This window comes from Tachypleus tridentatus, chromosome 3 (genome assembly GCF_004210375.1).
Source record: "Tachypleus tridentatus isolate NWPU-2018 chromosome 3, ASM421037v1, whole genome shotgun sequence".
NCBI classification, from domain to species: Eukaryota; Metazoa; Arthropoda; class Merostomata; order Xiphosura; family Limulidae; genus Tachypleus; species Tachypleus tridentatus.
This window is the reverse complement of record NC_134827.1, coordinates 115,260,573-115,280,706: the sequence shown is the minus strand read 5'-3', so window position 1 is coordinate 115,280,706 and position 20,134 is coordinate 115,260,573. Positions and strand designations below refer to the sequence as shown.

At 35.3% G+C, this 20,134-nt stretch overlaps 1 protein-coding gene and 1 long non-coding RNA gene across 5 annotated transcripts in view; one reads left to right on the top strand and one right to left on the bottom strand.

Annotated features, from left to right (window-relative positions):
- The window catches only part of LOC143247826 (glutamate receptor 4-like), an 85,971-nt gene that overhangs the window by 49,681 nt on the left and 16,156 nt on the right, over positions 1-20,134 (bottom strand). For all 4 annotated transcript variants that reach the window (XM_076496345.1, XM_076496344.1, XM_076496346.1 and 1 more), the window contains 3 exons: positions 16,089-16,444; positions 12,044-12,242; positions 3,618-3,862 (listed from right to left, as the gene is read on the bottom strand). In XM_076496345.1, the coding sequence (XP_076352460.1) occupies positions 3,618-3,862; positions 12,044-12,242; positions 16,089-16,444 (800 nt within the window). The remainder of the gene's footprint in view (positions 1-3,617; positions 3,863-12,043; positions 12,243-16,088; positions 16,445-20,134) is intronic.
- Positions 3,764-20,134, top strand: part of LOC143247836 (uncharacterized) — a 32,717-nt gene continuing 16,346 nt past the window's right edge. The window contains exon 1 of the long non-coding RNA XR_013026723.1: positions 3,764-3,900. This is a non-coding gene — a long non-coding RNA (uncharacterized LOC143247836). The remainder of the gene's footprint in view (positions 3,901-20,134) is intronic.

Below are 20,134 nucleotides of genomic sequence, written 5' to 3'. Positions count from 1 at the left end.
CTATAATAAGTTGTTCACAATCATATCATGAGCTGATACAAACAATAATAACTTGTTCACCATGATATCATGATCTGATACAAACAATAATAAGTTGTTCACAATCATATCATGATCTGATACAAACTATAATAAGTTGTTCACTATAACATCATGATCTGATACAAACAATAATAAGTTGTTCACAATCATATCATGATCTGATACAAACAATAATAAGTTGTTCACCATGATATCATGATCTGATACAAACTGTAATAAGTTGTTCACAATCATATCATGATCTGATACAAACAATAATAAGTTGTTCACAATCATATCATGATCTGATACAAACAATAATAAGTTGTTCACAATAATATCATGATCTGATACAAACAATAATAAGTTGTTTAAAAGCATATCATGATCTGATACAAACAATAATAAGTTGTTCACAATCATATCATGATCTGATACAAACAATAATAAGTTGTTCACCATGATATCATGATCTGATACAAACAATAATAAGTTGTTCAGAATCATATCATGATCTGATACAAACAATAATAAGTTGTTCACCATGATATCATGATCTGATACAAACTGTAATAAGTTGTTCACAATCATATCATGATCTGTAACAAACAAAAATAAGTTGTTCACAATCATATCATGATCTGATACAAACAATAATAAGTTGTTCACCATGATATCATGATCTGATACAAACTATAATAAGTTGTTCACTATGACATCATGATCTGATACAAACAATAATAAGTTGTTCATAATCATATCATGATCTGATACAAACAATAATAAGTTGTTCAAAAGCATATCATGATCTGATACAAACTATAATAGGTTGTTCACAATCATATCATGATCTGATACAAACTATAATAAGTTCTTCACTATGACATCATGATCTGATACAAACAACAATAAGTTGTTCACTATGACATCATGATCTGATACAAACTATAATAAGTTGTTCACTACAATATCATGATTTGATACAAACTATAATAAGTTGTTCACCATGATATCATGATCTGATACAAACAATAATAAGTTGTTCAAAAGCATATCATGATCTGATACAAACAATAATAAGTTGTTCACAATCATATCATGATCTGATACAAACAATAATAAGTTGTTCACTATGACATCATGATCTGATACAAACAATAATAAGTTGTTCACAATCATATCATGATCTGATACAAACAATAATAAGTTGTTCACCATGATATCATGATCTGATACAAACTATAATAAGTTGTTCACTATGACATCATGATCTGATACAAACAATAATAAGTTGTTCACAATCATATCATGATCTGATACAAACTATAATAAGTTGTTCACTAAAACATCATGATCTGATACAAACAATAATAAGTTGTTCACAATCATATCATGATCTGATACAAACAATAATAAGTTGTTCACCATGATATCATGATCTGATACAAACAATAATAAGTTGTTCACAATCATATCATGATCTGATACAAACAATAATAAGTTGTTCACCATGATATCATGATCTGATACAAACTATAATAAGTTGTTCACTATGACATCATGATCTGATACAAACAATAATAAGTTGTTCATAATCATATCATGATCTGATACAAACAATAATAAGTTGTTCAAAAGCATATCATGATCTGATACAAACAATAATAAGTTGTTCACTATGACATCATGATCTGATACAAACAATAATAAGTTGTTCATAATCATATCATGATCTGATACAAACAATAATAAGTTGTTCAAAAGCATATCATGATCAGATACAAACAATAATAAGTTGTTCACAATCATATCATGATCTGATACAAACAATAATAAGTTGTTCACCATGATATCATGATCTGATACAAACTATAATAAGTTGTTCACTATGACATCATGATCTGATACAAACAATAATAAGTTGTTCATAATCATATCATGATCTGATACAAACAATAATAAGTTGTTCAAAAGCATATCATGATCTGATACAAACTGTAATAAGTTGTTCACAATCATATCATGATCTGATACAAACAATAATAAGTTGTTCACTATAATATCGTGATCTGATACAAACAATAATAAGTTGTTCATAATCATATCATGATCTGATACAAATAATAATAAGTTGTTCAAAAGCATATCATGATCTGATACAAACAATAATAAGTTGTTCATAATCATATCATGATCTGATACAAATAATAATAAGTTGTTCAAAAGCATATCATGATCTGATACAAACAATAATAAGTTGTTCACTATGACATCATGATCTGATACAAACTATAATAAGTTGTTCACTATGACATCATGATCTGATACAAACTATAATAAGTTCTTCACTATGACATCATGATCTGATACAAACAACAATAATTTGTTCACTATGACATCATGATCTGATACAAACTATAATAGGTTGTTCACCATGATATCATGATCTGATACAAACTATAATAAGTTGTTCACCATGATATCATGATCTGATACAAACTATAATAAGTTCTTCACTATGACATCATGATCTGATACAAACAATAATAAGTTGTTCACAATCATATCATGATCTGATACAAACTATAATAAGTTGTTCACTATAATATCATGATCTGATACAAACTATAATAAGTTGTTCACAATCATATCATGATCTGATACAAACAATAATAAGTTGTTCACAATCATATAATGATCTGATACAAACAATAATAAGTTGTTCACAATCATATCTTGATCTGATACAAACTATAATAAGTTGTTCACTATAATATCATGATCTGATACAAACTATAATAAGTTGTTCACTATAATATCATGATCTGATACAAACTATAATAAGTTGTTCACAATCATATCATGATCTGATACAAACAATAATAAGTTGTTCACCATGATATCATGATCTGATACAAACAATAATAAGTTGTTCACCATGATATCATGATCTGATACAAACAATAATAAGTTGTTCACAATCATATCATGATCTGATACAAACTATAATAAGTTGTTCACAATCATATCATGATCTGATACAAACTATAATAAGTTCTTCGCTATGACATCATGATCTGATACAAACAACAATAAGTTGTTCACCATGATATCATGATCTGATACAAACTATAATAAGTTGTTCACCATGATATCATGATCTGATACAAACAATAATAAGTTGTTCACCATGATATCATGATCTGATACAATCAATAATAAGTTGTTCACAATCATATCATGATCTGATACAAACAATAATAAGTTGTTCACCATGATATCATGATCTGATACAAACAATAATAAGTTGTTCATAATCATATCATGATCTGATACAAACAATAATAAGTTGTTCATAATCATATCATGATCTGATACAAACAATAATAAGTTGTTTTCTGAAACATCATAATCTGATACAAACTGTAATAAGATTTCTCATTATTATATATATTACTATTGATTCATTGTTTATTTTAGAGCAAAACCATGTAGATATATTTACCATATCTGCTGCAGGAACAAACGCCGAATTTTGCTTTTTACATGCGTACACTTACAATTGTTCACTTATTATGAAAACCAGACCTTCTCACCTGAGGTTAGATCCTAATGGAGTTGAGACCCCAAAACCCTTTGCATCCAAGTTCCTTCCAACTTTCATGGTGTCACATGGCTGCCGCTCGTTAATATAATCGTTAGTGGTAGACTCCAGAAGAAAGGCGTACTTTCCTTTGGACTCGCGGACTCGTCTGATGCCCTCGTCATAAGAAGATGTAAACACGTGCTTCCTGGAGTTCATGAACTCCCACATTCGGGCATACACGGCAATTTTGGAACGCTAGAAAATGAATGATATTCTGTCAGAGTTCATAATGGGTGAGTTTGTTTATTTTCATGCATAAAAAAGTCTACAATTATGTAGCAACACACTCGTTCTCTGTGTCTCACAACTCGTCCTTCATGTGTGATATCTAGCCTGCCGTTTATGTACACACGCTTTGTATCACTTCTAATTCTCTGTTTACATACAGGTTTGTTATGTGAACACCATCTTTACATGATAGTTCTATATACGTTGTACTTGTATAAAAACTTGTAATTCGTTAAGCTTTTTATACGTTATAATACTAAGCTTACTATAAAATAAGCCTGCTATATGTTATTATAGAATAAGCCTGCTTTAAATTATAACACGTTAGGCCTATTGCAAATTACAATACGTTAAGCCTAGTATAATATACTAAGCCTACTATAATTAATTTCTGTTATTAAAATCAACAATATTAGGTTCTTGAGCCAATTAAATAGATCAGAGTTGCACGATTCAGTTAACTTTGGTTTGACTTTAATACGAACTGTAACTTTACGTATCAGTCAGACAATTAGGTTGAGAACCAGAACTTTGTAAAAGATAAGAGTTAACCCTTTTGTTTGACTCCTTTAGCGAAAATCAACACAAAGTTTTTAACCTTCCTGTAGTCACTATTATGGTAATCACATCCTTATAGGTCATGTTTGGTTTTCTGTAATCTACACCTCATTTCTTTTCTTTCTGACTTCATTAAAATTCTTTTACACAAAATATCGAGTTTCAAGTGTTTAAGAGGACTAATCCCTATTTGGCACAACGTTTTTCTTATTTTAATTTCCATAAACGAGTCGCTCTATTCTCAGAAAGTCAATATCTTTCTTCGTGTTCAACAAAAGCAACGTGTTTTATTAAATTAAAGAAAAATGTTAAAGAACACGCAACCGTCGTGGGTTTACAAATCCTTTGTAAAGTGTTGTCTTGTAATACAGCTATATTTTGATGTGTTTGTGTGTGGCTTGAGAAACTTCGTAAAATGAAGACGCTAGAAACCATAATTTTATCGAATACGTGTATACATCTCCATCCCCAGTGAACATGAAAAAACATTATATTAGGAAAACATAAACATTCTAATACCAGAGTTGACTTAATGAATATGGTAACTGTTTGCACTAAAAACTGCGGATAAAATACAAAAGATATTTAGTGACTCAAGTTAAGGTTATTCCCTGTATCAGTTGAACTACTTTAATTGTTTATATCAGTTAAAATTAAATTTATTCCCTGCACCAGGTGTACTACTTTAAGTGATTGTATCAGATAATATTAAAGTTCTTCCCTGCACCAGGTGTACTACTTTAAGTGTTTATATCCGTTAATATTAAAGTTCTTCCCTGCACCAGGTGAACTACTTTAAGTGATTATATCAGATAATATTAAAGTTCTTCCCTGCATTAGGTGTACTACTTTAAGTGTTTATATCCGTTAATATTAAAGTTCTTCCATGTATCAGGAGTACTACTTTAACTGGCTCCTCGGTGTGGATTTTTGTACATGGTGAGGGGACCTCCCATGGAAGGTTATTTCAGTTTACCTCCTCTAGGATCTAAATATCCACCCACATGTTTGCTATGCGTGGAGACCCGTGAAGGGGAGGAGAGGATCCTGATGGTTGAGGGGTTCAACCTTAACACACCACTTTGGCCTTGTATTCCTGAAGACAGGCGGCTTTGGGGTGACCTTCCTGGTCGAAATCGTGTTAACCACTTGTGCTAGGGTTTACCAAGTACTAGTGTTGGATGTTCTCAACAGGTGTTGTGGACATTGTGTCTGATGCTGGTGTTTGGGAAAAGTGCTCACAAAACCCTGGCGTTGCTGCAATGTCCTTGCTTGACATTGTAGTGCATCCCCTTGTAGGACTCCATGGTGGGTGGGGTCAATGGGCACCGAAATTTCATTTTTTATTATGGATCTTCCAAATAAAAATTTAAATAAAATAGTGACAAAACAGTTTATAGGTAAACAATCACGACTTGAAGTTTCTAAGCAGCAGCCTTCAACATCTGTACCACCTGTTGTACCTCATTTTCTTATATTACATTCTCTTTCAGAGAAACCTTTAGGGCAAATGTCCCCTTTTATTGAGAACGGACTAGAGGGACTTGCTGGTTCTCCAAAGTCAGTGAAGAAGCTTCGATCTGGTGACATATTGGTGGAAACATCCACATCTCAACACAGTGAACTCCTCTTGCATTCAAAGGCAATTGGGGATATACCTATTGAGGTTACACCTCATGCTACTTTGAATTTGTCATGAGGAGTTGTTGTTGAGAGGGATTTGAAGAACATCCTAGAGTCTGAAATTCTCGCTGGTTTCTCCACTCAAGGAGTTTCTGCAATGAGGCGTATCTTCAATCGCAGAGATGGAGTTACACTGCCGATAAATATCCTTGTTCTCACATTTACATCACCACGTGCACCTGCCACCATCAAGGCAGGCTATCTTAATTGCAGGGTACAGCCATACATTCCAAACCCTCTCCGATGTTTCCAGTGTCAGAGGTTCGGTCACTCAAAGATCTCATGTCGTGGTTCCCTGGTACGTGCTCGTTGTGGTGGCAAGGTCCATGATGCCTGTGAGTGTGAAACGGACCCACATTGTGTGAATTGCAATGACTCTCACCTGTCCTACTTTCATCCTTGTCCTAAATGGTTGGAAGAAAAAGAGGTGCAGCGTTTGAAACCGATTCATAACATTACTTATCCTGAGGCTCGAAAATTGCTGTCCACCACTTCATCTCGGACGTATGCAGTTGCACTTTGTTCCGTTATTGCAGTGGGAGTGCAGACGGATCTCTCTGTGCCCCAAAAAGAATCGTTCTCAAGCCAAATGAAAAGTCTATTGACATCCATAGTTAAAAAAGTTGATGAATCAACTTCAACACCAATCTCTGTCCTTTACATATATTCCAACAAACTCCAAGATCCATTTCCTTTGGTTCTGGGTACGAGCATTTCCTCGGATACATCTTCTCCCATTTCAAGATGCAAAACGATCATTGGTTCATGTCCTCAGTCGCTGGAATCCCCTTCCAACAACAAAGACCTGCCCAATCGACCCAGAGCAAGATCCACGGATGTCGACAGACCTCCCTCGAATAAGGACAGTAAGGAAAAAAGACGTGGTAGTAAATGCTCCACCCAATTCGCCTACACATAATTAAAAATGGCCACCTTGATACAATGTGGCTGTCGAGATTTACGTTCTAGTCTGGATGACATCAAAACACTGATTGCTTCCTACCATCCTGAATGTCTTTCCTTGAAGTAAACATTTCTGTAACCTGCCGATACAGTCACCTTTCGTTAGTTTTCTTTGTACAGAAATGACAGGCTGTGTGATGGACGAGTGCAAGGAGGGGTGGAACTGTTGGTTGATCAGCATGTGCCCACCCTGTCTTTGCCACTCAACACATCCTTGGAGGCCGTAGCCATCCGTGTTTATTTGGGTCATACCATCACTGTTTGTTCTCTCTACCTGTACCCTGGAGAGACATATGATCAATCAGACCTTGATGCTCTCATTTAACAGTTGCCGTCTTCCTTTTAATCCTGGGACCTTAATGGACATCATTCCTCTGAGGAAGTGCTGATATTGATAGGAGGGATCAATCTGTAGAGTGTATGCTCTCTGATCACAACCTTTCTCTTTTCATTACTGATTCTTCTACTTATTTCCACACATCTAGTCAGTCCTTTACTGATATTGATCTCTCGGTTTTCTCCCCTTCATTATTCTCTCACTTTTCATGGAGGGTTGACAATAACTCACGAGGCAGTTATCATTTTCCTATACTTTTAAGAGAGACTGGCCGTGGTCGATGCCACCCTACCCGCGCGCCCTGGTGGAAGCTGGATCAAGCTAACTGGTCCTCTTTCACTGCTCTCGCACAACTTGATCCTGCCACCATCTGTAAACCATCAATAGATGACTGTGTGGCAGCAGTAACTGACTGTATTATACAAGCAGCTGCTCAATGTATTCCTAAAACCTCGACACGTTTTCCACTATATCCTCGTCCGTGGTGGAATCCTGCCTGCCACATGGAACAGAAGGCTCAAAATTGGGCTTGGGATACTTTCCGTAGATATCACACACTCTCAAACCGCATCGCTTTCCAGCGAGCCCGTGCACATCCTCAGTGGTTAAGACGTCAAAGTCAGAAGGAATATTGGATTAAGTTCACAACTGGCATATCTTCTACCATCAGTTCCAAAGTCATATGGAACAAGATTTGGAAGGGCAGTGGGCAATACAATTCTGTCCCCTCTCGATCTTGCTCTGTGATAGTCAGGAAGTAGCTGATATCTGGAGCATCGCCGATACCCAGGAGTAAGTTTTGCCGGGTCTCTAGCACTTCTGCATCTTCCTCCACCTTCTTAGCCATCAAGACTCGGGCAAAGGAATCACCCCTTTCCTTTCGAGCTGAGTGTCTCAATGACTATAATCATCCCTTGATATTGGTGGAACTCAAACTGGCCCTTCATCAGTCTGGTGGTATATTTGTTGGATCTGATGATGTACACTATGAAATGCTGTGCTATCTATCTCCTGCTTCTCTTGTTGGATCTGATGATGTACACTATGAAATGCTGTGCCATCTGTCTCCTGCTTCTCTTGTTGGACTCGATGATGTACACTATGAAATGCTGTGCCATCTGTCTCCTGCTTCTCTTGTTGGACCTGATGATGTACACTATGAAATGCTGCACCATCTGTCTCCTGCTTCTTTTGCTATTTTTCTAATTGTTTTAACCTAATCTGGCAGAAGAATGTTTTTCCTGATGCCTGGCACCAGGCTATTGTCCTACCATTCTCTAAGCCTGGGAAGGATCCCAAGATTCCTTCAAACTACCGTCCAGTTGCTTTGACAAGCTGTCTCTTTCTCAAACGACATCTTGTATCAATACTCTTTGACATTGAGAAGGCTTATGATACAACATGGAGGTATGGATTTTGCAAGACCTCAATATATATGGGTATACATGGCCATTTGCCCATTTTCATTAAAAACCTTTTAATGGGCAGGAGATTCCAAGTTTGTGTGGGTCCGACACTCTCGTTCTTTTCTAAAGGAACTTGGAGTCCCTCAGGGCTGTGCTTTGATTGTCACACTTTTCAGTATAAAGATTAATGCCATCACTGAATAACTCCTTTTCACTGTTGCAAATGGGCTCTATGTCGACGACTTTCACATCTCATGTCAGTCGTCGAACATGAGGTGTAATTGAGCAGCAGCTACAAACTTCCCTCAATCGTGTACTGAAGTGGACCACGGCAAACGGCTTTAATTTTTCTCTCTCTAAAACCGTTTGCATGCACTTTTACCGCCAATGGGGTATTCACCCTGATCCTGAACTCTGTATCGGTGATGTTGTGCTGCCTGTGGTCACTGAGACAAAGTTCTTGGGGCTTATCTTTGACCGTAAGCTGACCTTTATACCACACATTAAGCAGCTACGGGTTAAATGTATAAGACTACTGAACTTCCTCTGTGCCCTCTTTACCACTACTTGGAGAGCGGATCGATGTTCTATGCTACAGATATATCGTGCTCTTATTCAATTGAAATTCGACTATGGATCACTGGTCTATAGCTCTGCCAGACCCTTGGCCTTAAAGATGCTGGACCCCATTCGTCATTAAGGACTTTGGCTCTGCACTGGGTACTTTTGCACCTCCCCAGTTCAGAGCTTATACACAGTCACATGAACCTTTTTTGTACCTCCGTCGTTTACAACTGTCTTTACTGTATTCTTCGAATCTTCGTTCCTTACCAAAGCATCCCACCTGGAGTTGTGTTTTCCTTCCTCAGCGGGCCATACTTTATCAGAACAGACGATCAGGCACAGTTAGATGAATTGGGTCTGTCCTTGGATAACATTACTGAATCCGATCCCACCAAATGTGACCTTTCTTTAAGTCATCTGAGAAAGGCAGATACTCCTGAGGAAGTACCGTTTTTTATCTACTGAACATCTTTCGAACAATCTTTCCATTCCAATTTATACGAATGGTTCCAAATCAGGTGGCTGTGTGGACTCTGCCATGGTTTGTTGTGGTTTGGTGATTGCATACAGATTCCCCTCTTCAGCTTCTGTGTTCACTGCTGAACTGTACGCCATTTCTCTTGCCCTGGATCACATACAAGCTAAGCAGTACTCAAACTACACTATTTATACTGACTCGCTTAGTTCTCTACTGGCTCTGGAATCGCTTCACATTGGCTCACACTCTGTTCTCGCTGATATTCAAAACCGACTGGCCCATTTCTCTTTAACATCTACTTTTATCCAGTTTTTCTAGATACCAGGCCATGTTGATATTTGTGGGAACGAGCTCGCTGACACGGCAGCTAAATCTATCTGCTCTGGCACCGCTGTGCCTGTCCCATACATGGACTATGGTCCTGTATTCAAGTCTTGGCTCTGTGCCAGCTGGCAGTTCACTTGGAGTGAGCAACGTGAAAACAAGCTTCTTCAAATAAAACCCTATATTGACTTCGGCCATCTTGCTTGATAAGGATTGGAAAGATGAAGTTGTTCTAATTAGACTATTCATTGGTTACAGTTTTTTAACTTATGGTTTTCTTTTATCTGGAACTGATGCACCAGTGTGTAGTCTGTGTAACACTCAGGTCACAATAAACCACATTTTACTTTTTGTCATCGTTACAACTGTCAACGATGGGTCTATTTTAAACATGTTCTGTCCCAGGGTTTGTCTGTAACATGGGACAGTGTTATTGATGACGGTAACACTGTCCACCTTGATAAAGTTTTTAGTTTTTTCACGGCCATTAATCTTTCTAACGTCATTTAAGTGTTTGATATTTATTCATTAAACCTTTTTTTATTGTGTTTCCCTTTAAAGAGTCACAATCTCTCTAGTTCGATTTGACATTGGAAAATGGCCGAAACATTAAATAACTCGACACCAAAACTGGAAAGGCAAACTTCAGGTGACTAATCCTGCTGTGTAAACTGCTCATTGGTTATCCTGACGAGTTATTATTAAAATTTTGCTAAAGTCTTTAAAACTTTTATTACTTTACTTTTTCAAAATAACCACATCATCAAATAACTCTGAACCAGGACTGGAAAGGCCAACTTCAGGTGACTGATGGTTTTTGAACTTACCTGTTAGTCTTCATGCTGAGTTATGATAATTACAATTATGCTACAGAAAATCCTTTACAACTTGTATTACTGTAGTTTATCTCTTAACGTTGTAGACTAGATGTAAACATTGGTTTTATGCTATTTATGTTTTAACTCTGTTTTGTTTTACCTTTATTTCCTTTTATGAATTCACTACATTTACTTTAATTTTACCTTTATACCGGATGTTTGGCGCAGATAGCCTAGCTGCTTTGTGCAACAAAACACTGAATCAACTAACCAACAACCACCTTAACTGTGTTTATATCAGTTACTAGTAAAGTTCTTCCCTGTATAAGGGGTACAACTTTAAGCGTTTATATCAGTTACTAGTAAAGTTCTTCCCTGTACGAGGAGTACAACTTTAAGTGTTTATATCAGTTACTAGTAAAGTTCTTCCCTCTTTGAGGGGTACAACTTTAAGTGTTTATATCAGTTACTAGTAAAGTTCTTCCCTCTTTGAGGGGTACAACTTTAAGTGTTTATATCAGTTACTAGTAAAGTTCTTCCCTCTTTGAGGGGTACAACTTTAAGTGTCAATATCAGTTAATAGTAAAGTTCTTCACTGTATGAGGAGTACAACTTTAAGTGTTAATATTAGTTACTAGTAAAGTTCTTCCCTGTACCAGGAGTACAACTTTAAATGTTAATATTAGTTAATTTTAAAGTTATTCCATGTATTAGGTGTACTACTTTGAGTGTGTTTATATCAGTTGTGTCAGTCAGAGCAAAGTTTACTAATACATCAACAAGCTATGGTAAACTAAAATATTCGAACTTTCTGTGATTACTATTAAACTTTTAGAATCCCAAATTGGAATATGTATCGACTAAACTTTCAATGCATGACTTAACTTTAAAATATCCATGGTTCGAAAGTACACAAACTATTATCTTTCCCTATAGCAGTGTATAACTTATTTATTAAAACTCCTGGGTTTGAGAGTACGTGAGATTGGTCCCTTAGCCACATCATGTTAAGCTTACCTTAAAAAACTCCTGGGTTGAAGAGTACATCAGAGTGCCGTATTCTACCTCGGTCTGTTTGGCCAAATCCTCTGCTGAATTTATGGGAGTAACCATTCTTTCCACAGTTAAGAATGCAGCGAGGTTCGCAGTGTAGGATGAAATAATTATTAGAGTAAAGAACCACCAGACACTTCCCACGATTCGACCAGCCATCGACCTGAAAGTTCCAAATATTAAGATAACATTCACTTTGCTCGATGGAATTGGGTCTGTCACTAGCAATGCTTAGACAAAAAAAAAACAATACCTTACCATCACAGACACGTGTGACGATACACAAAATACATGGTACAACTGGTACAACTATCTAATGGTACAACTTCTCTTTAACACTCTTGTTTTTCTACGAACCTTCAAGTAATAGAAATTTAACGTCTGCCCTAGGTACGAGTGAGACACAAACACAGCGTCTACGTAGCGTAGTAAATATCTTTATAATAGTCGTAAAAACACGTGATGGATCTTTAAATAGTAACACTTTCATGTTCGTCTGTAAAACCTATTAGGCCATGGATCTTTGATTATTAACACATATTACATCATGGTTCTTTGAATAATAACTCATTCATATGTTTTTGTAAAACCTATTGGATCATGGTTATTTGAATAGTAATACCTATTAGATCACGGATCGTTGAATACTAACACATATTAGATCGTGGTTCTGTAACACCTATTAGATCATGTATCTTTGAATAATAACTCATTCATATGTTTTTGTAAAACTTATTGGATCATGGTTATTTGAATAGTAATACCTATTAGATCACGGATCGTTGAATACTAACACATATTAGATCGTGGTTCTGTAACACCTATTAGATCATGTATCTTTGGATACTAACACCTATTAGATCATGATTCTTTGAATAGTGACACCTATTATATCATGGTTATTTGAATAGCAATACGTGTTAGATTATGGATCTTTGAATACTAACTTATATTATATCGTGGTTCTTTAAATAGTAACACTTTTTAGATTGTGGTTCTTTGAATATTAACCCCATTATATCATGGTTATTTGAATAGTGACACCTATTATATCATGGTTATTTGAATAGTGACACCTATTGTATCATGGTTATTTGAATAGTGATACCTATTATATCATGGTTATTTGAATAGTAACACCTATTACATCACGGATCTTTGAATTGTAACACCTATTAGATCGTGATTCTTCGAAGAGTAACACCTTCGCGTGGTTCTGTTAAACATAGTAAGTTTTAACTTCTTCACCAAATGGTTCTTTTAAACATAGTAAGTTTTAACTTCTGGTTCTGCAACAGTAATAGTTTTAACGTAATAGTTTTGCTAATATTGATTTCTCTATATCATTTTCACATATATCCAAAACCTCACAACTTTATAAGTTCTAAGCCTCAATCACAACACATATCAGAACGGATTTGATGTTACAGTTAATGTATTTTTCTTCGGTATTTGGGTTACAGTGTTGTTGAGCTAATGATCAAATACGTTTTACATGTAAAACTGTTGAAGAACACTGTTCTAAAAACATCTATTTTTGAACGTTAACCCATTAGTTGCTTAACAGCGTTAAAAAATAAATTGTACGAATACGGTTTTTTACGGACTTTTGAAACACCCACTTCCCAAGTGTATTTTTATGGACTTTTGTTAAACCTGTCTGCCAGTTGTATCTTACGACCTTTAGAAACACCTGCCTGCTAGCTGTATTTACGGACTTTAGAAACACCTGCCTGCTAACTGTATTTACGACCTTTAGAAACACCTGTCTGCTAACTGTATTTACGGACTTTATAAACACCTGTCTGCTAGCTGTATTTACGGACTTTATAAACACCTGCCTGCTAGCTGTATTTACGGACTTTATAAACATCTGCCTGCTAACTGTATTTACGGACTTTATAAACACCTGCCTGCTAACTGTATTTACGGACTTTAGAAATACGTGCCTGCTAACTGTATTTACGGACTTTAGAAACACCTGCCTGCTAACTGTATTTACGGACTTTAGAAACACCTGCCTGCCAGTTGTATCTTACGACCTTTAGAAACACCTGCCTGCTAACTGTATTTATGGACTTTATAAACACCTGCCTGCTAACTGTATTTATGGACTTTATAAACACCTGCCTGCTAACTGTATTTACGACCTTTAGAAACACCTGCCTGCTAACTACTGTATTTACGGACTTTAGAAACACCTGCGGGCTAGCTGTATTTACGGACTTTAGAAACACCTGCCTGCTAACTGTATTTACGACGTTTAGAAACACCTGCCTGCTAACTGTATTTACGACCTTTAGAAACACCAGCCTGCTAGCTGTATTTACGACCTTTAGAAACACCTGCCTGCTAACTGTATTTACAGACTTTATAAACACCTGCCTGCTAACTGTATTTACAGACTTTATAAACACCTGCCTGCTAACTGTATTTACAGACTTTATAAACACCTGCCTGCTAACTGTATTTTTGAAACATTAAATGCTGAACCTCTATACGGCTAGTTTTGTTTTCATGATACCTTTAACTTAACGCCACTTACCTTTCACTGTTAAACTTCCCCTTCATATTCAATCATAAATGTTTCCCTAATCTTCACACTACACCTTATATTTTCCCCTAATCTTCACACCATATCGTATAATTTCCCTAGTCTTCACACTACACTTTATATTTTCCCCTAATCTTCACACTACACTTTATATTTTCCCCTAATCTTCACACTACACTTTATATTTTCCCCTAATCTTCACACCATATCGTATATTTTCCCCTAATCTTCACACTACACCTTATATTTTCCCCTAATCTTCACACTACACTTTATATTTTCCCCTAATCTTCACACTACAATTTATATTTTCCCCTAATCTTCACACTACACTTTATATTTTCCCCTAATCTTCACACTGCACTTTATATTTTCCCTAATCTTCACAATTCATATCGTATATTTTCCCTAATCTTCACACTACACCTTATATTTTCCCCTAATCTTCACACTACACTTTATATTTTTCCTAATCTTCACACTACAATTTATATTTTCCCCTAATCTTCACACCATATCGTTATATTTCCTAGTCTTCACACTACACCTTATATTTTCCCTAATCTTCACACCATATCGTATAATTTCCTAATCTTCACACTACACTTTATATTTTCCCTAATCGTCACACCATATCGTATATTTCCCTAATCTTCACACTACACTTTATATTTTCCCCTAATCTTCACACCATATCGTATGGTTTCCTAGTCTTCACACTACACTTTTTATTTTCCCCTAATCGTCACACCATATCGTATAATTTCCCTAATCTTCACACTACACTTTATATTTTCCCCTAATCTTCACACTACACTTTATATTTTCCCCTAATCTTCACACCATATCGTATAATTTCCCTAATCTTCACACTACACTTTATATTTTCCCCTAATCGTCACACCATATCGTATATTTCCTAATCTTCACACTACACTTTATATTTTCCCCTAATCTTCACACCATATCGTATAATTTCCCTAATCTTCACACTACACTTTATATTTTCCCCTAATCGTCACACCATATCGTATAATTTCCCTAATCTTCACACTACACTTTATATTTTCCCCTAATCGTCACACCATATCGTATAATTTCCCTAGTCTTCACACTACACTTTATATTTTCCCCTAGTCTTCACGCTACACTTTATATTTTCCCCTAATCTTCACACCATATCGTATAATTTCCCTAGTCTTCACACTACACTTTATATTTTCCCCTAATCTCCACACCATATCGTATAATTTCCCTAGTCTTCACACTACATCTATACAGTCAACATACATACTTGGGTGTTTGAAACAACTCGCTTCATACGTTTTAAATGATTCATGTACTTTGTGTCACAAAACAGTATATTTACTGTGACGTTTAGATCAAGCTACATAAACTAAATTTTGAATACACGTTGAGAACTACAAGTCATCTAATAGAGGGGGCGCATCGTACCTGGGGCAGACGTCACAACCCTGTTGCATGAAAGCCCCTAGAGAAAACCAGAGACTGTTCATTAAGGAGAAGTCGTTGGACACAGACTGGCCCAGGAATGTGTCCTCGAGCCGCCATTCGTGCGGAGAAAAGCGGCTAACAAGAAACAGCACGACCGACACTCCAACGTAGGCAAAGATAATACACATCCATATCTCCTTGGACAAGGGATTCATAAAGGAAAAGACTCCAGGTTTCTTTTTCATCGGTTTCTTGATCATTATGCTGATACCCAGAGACATGTAAGGCTTCGTGAAATCAATAACACGTTCCCTCGCGGAGGTGATGGTCAGGGGGGCGATAGCCATGTCCGCCTCCTGGAAAAAGTAAAATCATAGGGGATTACACTGTCCTTTATTAAGTGATATAACATAGAACACAATATATACCTTATTAAGTGATATAACATAGAACACAATATATACCTTATTAAGTGATATAACATAGAACACAATATATACCTTATTAAGTGATATAACATAGAACACAATATATACCTTATTAAGTGATATAACATAGAACACAATATATACCTTATTAAGTGATATAATATAGAACACAATATATACCTTAAGTGATATAACATAGAACACAATATATACCTTATTAAGTGATATAACATAGAACACAATATATACCTTATTAAGTGATATAACATAGAACACAATATATACCTTATTAAGTGATATGACATAGAACACAATATATACCTTATTAAGTGATATAACATAGAACACAATATATACCTTATTAAGTGATATAACATAGAACACAATATATACCTTATTAAGTGATATAACATAGAACACAATATATACCTTATTAAGTGATATAACATAGAACACAATATATACCTTATTAAGTGATATAACATAGAACACAATATATACCTTATTAAGTGATATAACATAGAACACAATATATACTTTATTAAGTGATATAACATAGAACACAATATATATCTTATTAAGTGATATAACATAGAACACAATATATACCTTATTAAGTGATATAACATAGAACACAATATATATCTTATTAAGTGATATAACATAGAACACAATATATATCTTATTAAGTGATATAACATAGAACACAATATATATCTTATTAAGTGATATAACATAGAACACAATATATACCTTATTAAGTGATATAACATAGAACACAATATATATCTTATTAACTGATATAACATAGAACACAATATATAACGTATTAACTGATATAACATAGAACACAATATATATCTTATTAAGTGATATAACATAGAACACAATATATATCTTATTAAGTGATATAACATAGAACACAATATATATCTTATTAACTGATATAACATAGAACACAATATATATCTTATTAAGTGATATAACATTTACACAATATATGCAGATCTTGTCAGGACGAGTTGCTGCAAACAGGTAAAACATTTACACAATATATACAGATCTTGTCAGGACGAGTTGCTGCAAACAGGTAAAACATTTACACAATATATACAGATCTTGTCAGGACGAGTTGCTGCAAACAGGTAAAATATTTACACAATATATACAGATCTTGTCAGGACGAGTTGCTGCAAACAGGTAAAACATTTACACAATATATACAGATCTTGTCAGGACGAGTTGCTGCAAACAGGTAAAACATTTACACAATATATACAGATCTTGTCAGGACGAGTTGCTGCAAACAGGTAAAACATTTACACAATATATACAGATCTTGTCAGGACGAGTTGCTGCAAACAGGTAAAAGCATTTACACAATATATACAGATCTTGTCAGGACGAGTTGCTGCAAACAGGTAAAGCATTTACACAATATATACAGATCTTGTCAGGACGAGTTGCTGCAAACAGGTAAAACATTTACACAATATATACAGATCTTGTCAGGACGAGTTGCTGCAAACAGGTAAAACATTTACACAATATATACAGATCTTGTCAGGACGAGTTGCTGCAAACAGGTAAAACATTTACACAATATATACAGATCTTGTCAGGACGAGTTGCTGTAAACAGGTAAAACATTTACAGAATATATACAGATCTTGTCAGGACGAGTTGCTGCAAACAGGTAAAACATTTACACAATATATACAGATCTTGTCAGGACGAGTTGCTGCAAACAGGTAAAACATTTACACAATATATACAGATCTTGTCAGGACGAGTTGCTGCAAACAGGTAAAACATTTACACAATATATACAGATCTTGTCAGGACGAGTTGCTGCAAACAGGTAAAACATTTACACAATATATGCAGATCTTGTCAGGACGAGTTGCTGCAAACAGGTAAAACATTTACACAATATATCCAGATCTTGTCAGGACGAGTTGCTGCAAACAGGTAAAACATTTACACAATATATACAGATCTTGTCAGGACGAGTTGCTGCAAACAGGTAAAACATTTACACAATATATACAGATCTTGTCAGGACGAGTTGCTGCAAACAGGTAAAACATTTACACAATATATACAGATCTTGTCAGGACGAGTTGCTGCAAACAGGTAAAACATTTACACAATATATACAGATCTTGTCAGGACGAGTTGCTGCAAACAGGTAAAACATTTACACAATATATACAGATCTTGTCAGGACGAGTTGCTGCAAACAGGTAAAACATTTACACAATATATACAGATCTTGTCAGGACGAGTTGCTGCAAACAGGTAAAACATTTACACAATATATGCAGATCTTGTCAGGACGAGTTGCTGCAAACAGGTAAAACATTTACACAATATATGCAGATCTTGTCAGGACGAGTTGCTGCAAACAGGTAAAACATTTACACAATATATGCAGATCTTGTCAGGACGAGTTGCTGCAAACAGGTAAAACATTTACACAATATATGCAGATCTTGTCAGGACGAGTTGCTGCAAACAGGTAAAACATTTACACAATATATGCAGATCTTGTCAGGACGAGTTGCTGCAAACAGGTAAAACATTTACACAATATATACAGATCTTGTCAGGACGAGTTGCTGCAAACAGGTAAAACATTTACACAATATATACAGATCTTGTCAGGACGAGTTGCTGCAAACAGGTAAAACATTTACACAATATATACAGATCTTGTCAGGACGAGTTGCTGCAAACAGGTAAAACATTTACACAATATATACAGATCTTGTCAGGACGAGTTGCTGCAAACAGGTAAAACATTTACACAATATATACAGATCTTGTCAGGACGAGTTGCTGCAAACAGGTAAAACATTTACACAATATATGCAGATCTTGTCAGGACGAGTTGCTGCAAACAGGTAAAACATTTACACAATATATGCAGATCTTGTCAGGACGAGTTGCTGCAAACAGGCAAAACATTTACACAATATATGCAGATCTTGTCAGGACGAGTTGCTGCAAACAGGTAAAACATTTACACAATATATACAGATCTTGTCAGGACGAGTTGCTGCAAACAGGTAAAACATTTACACAATATATACAGATCTTGTCAGGACGAGTTGCTGCAAACAGGTAAAACATTTACACAATATATACAGATCTTGTCAGGACGAGTTGCTGCAAACAGGTAAAACATACTCGTCTTTAGAAAACTCATTGTTTAGAATTTCTTTCTGATGTTTTAAAAATATTGAACTGAAATATAACGGTTTCCAGAGGGCGTTTTTAGCACCTACAGTTCGATATTGAAAATGTTTTGATTTTTTATTGTCTTGATAGAGAAAACATTCCAGAAAAATTACAAAAAAATGTTTTTTGCTAAAGCGACTCGTTTTTCTTTTTATAAACGACCGATTTGCTTCATATGAATATTATCCTAATTTATTTGTAGAGTTCAAATGATACGATAGTAATCTATTTTATTGTTTCTTTTAAAAAACCAGTTATCAGTGGGCATTCAAATATCAAGAAACGTGATGTATGATATAAACATGAGGAGAAGTGGAACGTTAAGAAATGAACTGTCATGAAACAACTGCACAATGTGATAGTACAAGTCTAACT